The 9,762-nt window shown below is 39.8% G+C and overlaps 1 protein-coding gene and 1 pseudogene across 2 annotated transcripts in view; one reads left to right on the top strand and one right to left on the bottom strand.

Annotated features, from left to right (window-relative positions):
• Positions 1-827: 827 nt before the first annotated feature.
• The window catches only part of LOC148877348 (Peroxisomal membrane 22 kDa (Mpv17/PMP22) family protein), a 29,660-nt gene continuing 20,725 nt past the window's right edge, over positions 828-9,762 (bottom strand). The window contains exons 3-5 of one of the 2 annotated variants that reach the window (XM_088985374.1): positions 2,102-2,226; positions 1,262-1,374; positions 828-1,161 (exon numbers count right to left, since the gene is read on the bottom strand). In XM_088985374.1, coding sequence (XP_088841500.1) covers positions 1,291-1,374; positions 2,102-2,226 — 209 coding nt within the window. In that variant the 3' untranslated portion in view covers positions 828-1,161; positions 1,262-1,290. Of the gene's footprint in view, positions 1,375-2,101; positions 2,227-9,762 lie in introns of both variants that reach the window. The other variant, XM_088985364.1, reaches the window with a different exon arrangement.
• LOC148877349 (uncharacterized) lies at positions 3,414-7,053 on the top strand (annotated as a pseudogene).

Below are 9,762 nucleotides of genomic sequence, written 5' to 3'. Positions count from 1 at the left end.
AATGACGAAACAATTGATCAAAATTACGGATTTATTGATTCTCAAAGTACATTAAGTATGAACGCAGCAATTTAATTTTCACTATGAATCTGCCAAGACATATATCAGTTACGCCCCCTTCCCCTCAAAAAGGAATATTTATACGCGCTCCATATGATTTGCTAAACCATGCCCACTATTACCTACACTTTCGGTCAGTCTCCGACGCGTATTCAGTTATATAATGTATGTATAAATACATCTGCTATGCTTCTATAAATAAAAACAAAGACGTGTAGTCGTGTACAACGACTATATGTAATCAAATCAAAGAGGAATACACCAATGGCCCCTAATTGTACGAATCACTGACGTGTTCACTCTTAATTGGTTACAGAGTCCAATGTAAATTAAGTAATGCCTTCGACCCGACCCGGCCCTCTAAATGAAAATGTACAAAGTATGGAAATCCATGTCTTACACTGACGCTGAGCTGAGGGCTGCTCGTCAATATGTTTTTGTTTTTGAGAAACAAAAATACTGAACCCGATTGGAAGTAGTCGGATCATACAACCACCTCCAAAACATGCCAAGTCTATTTTGCAAAATATGAATCATGAAGGCACACAATGAAATATACTGCTAACTTAGGGTAAAAGGTAGTTTGGGCTTCATCTTTCGGACCAACTGTTAGATTCTATCATGTGCTACCCCTTCGGGTGGGCCCTCATTTTCTCTTCAGAATTTATCTGAAGGGCTAATACCAGTTTTTTTCGGGTAAACAAACTGTAAGGCCTAATCCAACACAAACTCACCTCATTCTTGTTCGTGTATGTCTCTTTGCCTACTTGGTACTTAACATGAGATAGTCAATATATAAAGCGATGTGAATACAACATCTAAGAGAAATAATCAGAAAATCATAAATTCTTCCTTATTTTTTATTTGTACAAAATAATTATCTCAATTGTGTAAATCCTCTAATAATGTACTTCACCTTCTCATCAACACGTGAAGTTGTAACTTGTAAGCTAGATGTTTGAACCTCGTTCTCAAGACCTGATCCAACTGAAAATTGTATCTGCTCCTATGAACTTCACATTCTCCTAGCATATCTTTCCTGCCGCTTGGATAGTTGATAGAATCGGACGGAGTGCCACCAAAAACAGAACCCAAAAGAAACTGAAAAAAAGGAAGCTACATTTATCTCGTATGCAGCTAAGGTTAGATATAAGTTCTGGTTGAGCCATCTGAGATCCCTAACATGAGCAAACACCCAGACCTGACAAAGATGAGCAATCAGCTGAGGTACTACTCTGCATTTGCCTTCTTTAAGCTTGCCATGTATGTCATATAGATTGTCCATAGATAGGAAAATGAATTGCTTATTAATGGCTGCCAAAACAGAAATTCCAAGATAACAAACATAAATGATCTACCATCTCACCATCAAGATAAATAAAATCATAAGCATGGTATATCGTTCATGTGGGACATGGACCACGCTACAATGAACTACCAACAAGGTCTCCTTGACAGAAACCACCCTGGATGGAGATTTTATTTACCTAATTATTTTTTGTTCAAGGAAAGAACACACAATGAGATGGTTAAAATAAACTTTTTGGCTAGAAAGTATCCCAGATAGTAGGGGTGTCAATGGACCGGTTTTGGGTTGGACTCTGTCCAAATCAAAATCCATTTGGATGGATTGGACGGACCAATAAGACATTGAATTTGGATGGACTGGACGGACTAATATGACATATTGGATTGGACCTGGTCCATCCATAATGAATTTATATTGGATTGAGCCAATATATGGTCCATTGATAGAAGATAAGAACATAGGTGTCAATGGACCGGGTTTGAGTTGAAACTAATCTAAATTAACAGGAATTTGAACAGATTGGACAGTCTCTGGGCTGGTCCAAAATGGTCCAAAATATTCATTGGACTGGATTGGACTAGGTCCATTTGTAATGGACTCACATTGGACTGGACCAGATTGGACCAAATCCAGTCCAATTACACCCCTACCAGATAGAACCAATTTCAGTGTAAATATTCCATCACCATCCATCCCAACAAAGAATTATTTTGACAACAATCTCAAACATACCTGTAGGTGGACAGGAATGAATTTAAATGTGACAAAGTCGCACATGGGCCAGTACATAAGACCATTTTTCAGTGTTGGAAGCAAGTCTCGCTTCAATCTGGCTACAATCTCAGCACCATTTTCACCTGAGTTTCACATCCATGGCATCACTTAGAAACAAGAATTAGGCTAATTTCTTATACATGTCAAGATATACTTGTATAGAGAACAATTATGAGCGCTAATCAATCAATAATTTAATAATGGAAGTAGACAAGAATAGGTACTGAAGAAACTGAAATAAAGTACATATATTCGTTCATGAAGATATACAGCATTACGGGAAACTAGAACCTAGAAGTACCACTTTCGAATGCCTGTTTTTATCACTTTAATCATGTAATTTCTGTATTTGGGCATGCCTCTTTTATCTAATATGTTTTAGCTTAAAAAAGTAAACAAATAACAGACCTGAACCATGTCAAAATGGGTTGAAAATTAAGTAAAGGTGACAAGATGAACAGGCGCCTCTTCTAAAATGAATACAGGAAACTGAAAATGGGGCCTGAAGAAAGACTTGAATTTTAGGGTCCTCTTCCTAGTTTCCATAATATATTTCAGAGGGACTTCAATAAGCAAATAACATACTTGTCTTTGGATTGCTGCTTATTTGGATCATTCATATATCTTTACATTGTAGCATTATAATCTTACCATGCAAGCACCCTTAGCTAAGCCCTTATTTAATCACGTCAGGATAAGAACACCTATTCTGATTTTTTTTTTTATCTTCTCCTTTATTATCTTACTGTTATGGATGCATTCCTCGGGAAGACGTACCGTCGCCACCGGCAGCAACAGGCACCTGACCCACCGCCAGCAGCAGCAGTGATTCAATGATTCTCATCCCACCCAGTTCGGCAACAGCAGCCTTATCTAGATTAGATTAGATCATCTTGCTTGTTCTTATCTTATTGTTCTTATCTTATTCTATTGCTCTTATCTTATCTTGTTAGTAGCTTATCGGATTAGGATTAGCTTATCTTGTTAGTAGCTTATCAGATTAGGATTAGCTTGTCTTATCCTTAGCAAGATAGAACTAGAAGTCTCCCTATTCAGCAAAGAGACTCCCTTTGATTCGGACTCTTGTAATCTCCTATTTAAGGAGACCCCATTATTGAATGAGGATATCAAATTTCCAGTCAAGAAAGAGAGTAAAAGGAGAGTTCGGTGATCTCTTGGACAAATCACCCTCTAAGACGCCAAGATAGGTTCAGCTAGGAAGGGGAGGAACAAGGGAAAACAGGAACTTTTCCCCATGGACCGACTCGTGATGAGATCCTACGCTCAGGCCCATAACAACTTGGTATCAGAGCCAATCGTCAAGGGAGATCTGGAGCAGCTATCATCCAGGGTCCACGAACTGGAGCATAGGCTCGTGGAAACCAGCATGGAGGTTCGCGAGGTCAAAGACGATATCCGAGAGCTGCAACGCTTGCTGGAATCGTATTTCTCTAACAAGGAGAGGAATCTAGAAGGGGCTGTAACCACAAACAGCCGCGGACCAGACTTGACGGGGTCGTCCGGCGAACAGCAAGTCGTCGCCCTGGTAGCCGCAGTCATCCCCAAGTACAGCATGCTGGAATTCCCGTCGTACAACGACAACGGAGACCCCTTAGGCTGGCTGTATCGCTACGAGCAATTTTTTCAGAATCAACGGACAGATGACTGGGATAAGGTAAATCATTCTATATTGCTAGAAGAAGATCGTGTTAAAGCAGAAACAGAACGTGCTAAGGCACCAGTAGATTTCACTACATTCCAGCTTCACAATTTGATGTATGAGAAAATTCATTTTGTGAAAGCCATAAAGGTGCGCAAAGATTTCAAGTCAAAGTATCCGGATATTGAACTTGTGCCTGAGGAAGAGTTTTTCAGTTCAGCCCCTCAAGATATTAAAGGATCTGTACTAGCAAAAGACAGTGCACATGACCTGATGCTAAAGCAGCTTAACTTTGAGCTTTTCCGGCGAAAAGAACTCTGCAAACTTCATGAGAAACTGGAGCAACACAAGAAAAGCCTTATGGAGACCATTGCACACCGAAAGAAATTCCTTTCGAGTCTCCCGAAATCTCTGAAGAAAGCATCCTTGCCTGTCCAACACCAACTAGGGGTTCTGCATACAAAGAAATTAAAGCAGCATAATTTAGCAGAATTACTGCCACCTCCACTCTATGTGATTTACTCACAATTGCTAGCTCAGGAGGCATTTGGGGAGAGTATTGAATTGGAAATTATAGGAAGCATGAAGGATGCTCAGCCTTTGCCCACCAGCAAGCAATTAAGGACAATGGTGTTTCTACAAATACAGAAATGAATAAGTTGGAGGATGATGCGCCTGATGAGGAAGAGGAGGGCCAAAGAAGGAGAAAGCAGCCAAAGAAGGTTATTGGAAAAGAGAACCTTGACCAATCAGAAATCTATCGATCTCATCCTCTTAAAATCATCCTTCATATACATGATGAGGTTTCAAATCCCAAGCCTGCAAAACCGGTTACTCTGAGGTTTGAATACTTATTGAAGTTGAATGTTGTATGTGTTGGGATTGAAGGCTCTCAAGAAGGACCTCAGAACAACATCTTATGCAACTTGTTTCCTGATCAGTCAGCTAAGCTCTTTGTTGGTGTTGCTGTTGAACTCTTGGTAGAATGGTGTAATTTACCATCGACCGAAGCCACATGGCTCCCATTGCCAGAGTTTCACGCCACATATCCAGAGTTCGAACTTGAGGACAAGCTCGTAGTCCAGGAGGGGAGTAATGGACGCATTCCTCGGGAAGACGTACCGTCGCCACCGGCAGCAACAGGCACCTGACCCACCACCAGCAACAGCAGTGATTCAATGATTCTCATCCTACCCAGTTCGGCAACAGTAGCCTTATCTAGATTAGATTAGATCATCTTGCTTGTTCTTATCTTATTGTTCTTATCTTATTCTATTGCTCTTATCTTATCTTGTTAGTAGCTTATCAGATTAGGATTAGCTTATCTTGTTAGTAGCTTATCAGATTAGGATTAGCTTATCTTATCCTTAGCAAGATAGAACTGGAAGTCTCCCTATTCAGCAAGGAGACTCCCTTTGATTAGGACTCTTGTAATCTCCTATTTAAGGAGACCCCATTATTGAATGAGGATATCAAATTTCCAGTCAAGAAAGAGAGTAAAAGGAGAGTTCGGTGATCTCTTGGACAAATCACCCTCTAGGACGCCAAGATAGGTTCAGCTAGGAAGGGGAGGAACAAGGGAAAACAGAAGCTTTTCCCCGTGGACCGACCTATGACGAGATCCTACGCCCGGGCCCATAACACTTACCATGCTGCCGATTCACTTGCTAAACAAGTGGTGGGAAGGAATGATTTATTTTGGGCTGTACAGTAATCTTTCTTTTGGGGAGGGCTAAGAGTTTTACCCCTCTCCCTTGTACTAAATTCTTATTTTAATAGAACCGATTCTGTTATTGATAAAAAATATATCTTCTCCTTTATTTCTTGGCAAAATTTATTCTTTCATCCAACTTATGTGTTGGATCAATAAGTAGTCGATTTTTTTGTATTAGTTTGTTGTTTTTTATCTAATATAGAAACTACACTTCTTTTTCCTTTGTAAGGCTTTCTTTTAATTTCTCATTACCATAATCTGTCCAATAATATTATCATTTAGTAGAGTCAGGTCATTCCACCTATCATCTTAATTCTACATATTTCTTCCAATTCATTGTTTCAATCCTAAATTCTCATACCCTACTACATAGAAACCATGGTTTCAAATGTCGTGACATTTCGCTAATGCCGCCCAACATATGTCAATGTCGAGGCTCAATGACATGAAAATGGATGGTAGTATAAAAATTACATTATTTCGGTCGACATTTCCTATATTTCGGAAATTTCGATCAAATCGGTCCAAATAACCAAAAAAAAAAGATAGTTTTTCCTATTATGTCGACAAGATGTCAACTAATGTACATTAATAATATAATATATTAGTATATTATATTAATATAATAAAGTATATTAATATAAATTATTCCATTAATAATTTCTATTTAATATTTCAAATAAAATATTTATAAAAAAGAATTAACAAAAAATTAACTACTTTATAATATAAAACAAAATATTTTTCAAGTAATAAAATATTAACTAGTTAGTATGTTCAACACTTCAATCGCTGGGAGGTTTTTCAGCGAGGGAAAGTAGTATGGAGGAAGGGAGGTTTCAGCAGACTGAGGCTCAAAGAAGATCTCCAAGGGTGGAAGCAAAGCAGTTCCTATTTGAAAGTTACAGGGTGAAAGGGAAGAAAGCTTTAAGAGAAATTAATATGGCCATGGTGTTGCTGGTAGGGGAAGAAGCATTTGTGTGGTTTCAGACCTTCATCGAAGATGCTGTTCAGGTGAGTAGGAAGTCTGAATACAAAGATTCAATTGAGATTAATGGCAGGAGGTATATAGAAGAAAGAAGGGAGAATCCTAAAGGAAGGTACGTGGTGCTTATGGAATTCTTTGGGGAAGGAAAAAAGCAGATAGTCTTTTTCCCTGAAGGTAAGAAATGGAAAGGCTGGGAAGAAGTTTCAGGGATTTTGAAGGACTTCATTACATGGGAGAAAGCTAGAGAAGAAAGTAGAAGGGAGCTAGTAGAAGAAACACAGGGGGTTTATGGAGGCTCTACAGTGAGGGAGAAGAAGGAACTGCCAGTAAAGGTAACAGAAATGCAGCTCATGGCTCAAGCAGCAAAGGACTGTAGAATGGTTTGCAACATGCACAAGAATGACTGGGAGAAGAAATTTATTGTTACCTTAACAGCCCCACCGAAGGACTGGAAGAGAATTGCTGAAGAGTTCCTAAAGAAGCTGAAGTTAAGCAGTACGGTTATTTTAACCCCCTTTGAAAAGTGTAACCGTGTAAGGCCCTTCTAGTAGTAGAAGAGAAAATGGAACTCCAGGCTATGTGTTGTCAATTGGAGTCAACCTATGTGACTGTCTCAAAATGGACTCCTCATTCTAACTCTAAGGATCTGCATGCGAGGGACAAAGTAATTGTTCAAATCTTGGGGCTACCGTTTCACCTATGGATTTCAGATGTTTTTGTCTCAATAGCTACTCTGTGTAAAACAATAGAGGGTTTTTTTGTTAAAGACCTCCACTCAGCTGCAGTATGTTTGAGTAATGTAAACTTGGAAGATATCCCACGTTCAGTAAAGGTACTGGTTGATGGAATTTTTTATTCAGCCTGGCTTGTAACAGCCATTGAAGCTGAGCTTTGGAGGGAGGGAAGAAGGGAAGAAGATGAGAAGGTAGAAGAAGAATGGCTACGTGGAAGAAGTCAAGTGGATGCAGAAAAGGAGAAAGGAAATTACACTGAAATGGCAAGGCAAAATCTGGGGAGAGGAAAAGGTGAATTAAAAAAAAAAGAGGTTTATAAGGCAAGGAAAGAAAGGGATGAGACACACGGCTGGTCTTATGCTGAGGTGCTGACCGATGGACCTAGACGTGTGAATCAATCCCAATTTCAAATTTCGAAAGGGGTGGGTCAGCCAGCTGGTGGATCAGATTTGAACAGAACTGAGCCATTAGGGTCAAAGGCTATTAACCCATTACGTGGCACTTTAAGTTATCACGCGATGGGTAATAAGAAAGATGGGCCTGGGCTGGTGAAACAGGAGCTGGGTAACTTAAAACTTAATTTGGGCCCAGTTGTTGGGCCTCAAAGGGCAGCAGCATATGACAACTTAAAAGGGCACGTGAGTCAGAAGGAAAGCCCTTTAATGGACGATAATATTAGTCCAGCTTCTTCCCCTTCAATCAAATCAGTGACAAAAGGAAACCGAAAATACCAAACAGTGTTCGGCAATGATCTGGGTAGAGTAAAGGGAAACTCTGGTTTCCCCTGAAAAGCGAAACCCAAAACTTAATAGATGTGGTGGTAAAGGTGAGGAGAAGGTGCAGAAACCAGATTCAGAATTTGAAGAGAGTTCCAGCGAGTACGAGTCAGACTTGAGTGAATACTCAAGCTTGGGAAGTATAGATCAAACAGTGCGGATTGATATGAATGAAGCAGAGAGTTTCAACACTGAAGTACTGTTCTTGGGAGAAGAAAAGGAAAAGTCGACCAATACAAAAGAAATAAAGGAATTTGGGCGGGCAGTACATGCAGTCGAAGTTGAGCAGATGACACCTTCCCCTGAATTAGAGAAACTACCTCCTGTATTCCAGCAAGAACAGGATGCACAGGAAGTGAGACAAGAGGAAACTTTGAAGATGAGTATGAAGGCAATAGAGAGGGGTGCACTTGAAAAGGTTTTAGGCGCAGCCAGAATTGTTAATGATCCCACTCCCACTCAACACAGGCAAATTTCAGGGGCTGATTCTGATTTTCTGGGCTCCAAACAAGACTTCCCAACCACACTTGTCTTCGATCCTCATCCAATGTCTCCAAGTAAGTGTGTCCGTTCAGTTTTGGCTACTGATTTGTGTGCTCTGCCTAAAACAGGTACACCAGCTAACCAGCCTGATTGGTTAAGGAGAAAGGGTAGAGATGGGACTGTGAGATTAGAAGAGGGAGAGGTAGAAGATAAGGGGGAGGGAAGAAGTGGAAAGGATTTGGGGCTTAATTAATGAGCTTCTTGAGGATTGGAAAATAAAAGGAAGAGACAAGTCAAGAGGGTGTGCAAGAAAAGGGTGACCCAACCTTAAGGGAGAAAATAGAAGATAAAGGATTCCAGAAGACAAAGAAGCTTTCTAGAAAGAATGAAGAAAAAAACAAAAAGCGGAAGAAGAAAAAGACAGAAGTGGAAAGGTTGATATCAAATTTAGTGGGAGAGGAGATAGACGGAAGCAACAAATGTAGGGAGGAAAAATAAAAAGATGGTTCAAATTTAAAAGTGAAAACATGAAATTAATTAGTTGGAATGTAAGAGGTTTGGGGAGTGCAAGGAAAAGGAGTGTGATAAAAGACCTAATAAAAAGAGAGGATCCTGATGTGGTAATGCTGCAAGAGACCAAATTAATAAAATTGGATCAAAGGCTGATCAGTAGTTTGTGGAGAGCGAGACGAATAAGATAGGTTGAACCTCCATCTTGGGGGGCTTCAGGGGGTATAGTGATTTTGTGGAAGGATGAAGTGTTTGAAGCAATGGAAGAATTGATGGGTAGGTATACTATATCAGTAAAATTCGAGAGCGTGGAGGATGGATTCATTTGGGTTTTAACTAATGTCTATGGATAGAGAGAGAAGTGATATGTGGGAGGAACTGTATGCAATTTGGGGTTTGTAGGAAGGTGCTTGGTGTTTGAGAGGGGACTTCAATGTGATAAGATTTTCCAATGAAACTTCTAATCCCAATCAGTCTATCACCACTAGTACGAGGAAATTTAATGAATTCATAGATTTGTGTGAATTGAAGGAGATTTCCCTGTTGCAATCCAATTTCACTTGGTCCAATTTTCAGGAAAACCCACTATGATCAAAGCTGGATAGATTTCTGTTTAATAGAGGAAGGGAAAATCATTGGGAAGGTTTGGCTTCCAGGGCATTGCCTAGAGTCACTTCACATCACCACCCCATTAGATTAGGAACAGAAATCTTATTACATGGCCTTGCTCCTTTCAAATTTGAAAACATGTGGT

This window comes from Nelumbo lutea, chromosome 1 (genome assembly GCF_056320005.1).
Source record: "Nelumbo lutea isolate HS-2025 chromosome 1, American lotus-T2T, whole genome shotgun sequence".
In the NCBI taxonomy this organism is placed as follows: Eukaryota; Viridiplantae; Streptophyta; class Magnoliopsida; order Proteales; family Nelumbonaceae; genus Nelumbo; species Nelumbo lutea.
The sequence above is the reverse complement of the archived record's forward strand: the minus strand, read 5'-3'. Positions and strand labels throughout refer to the sequence as shown.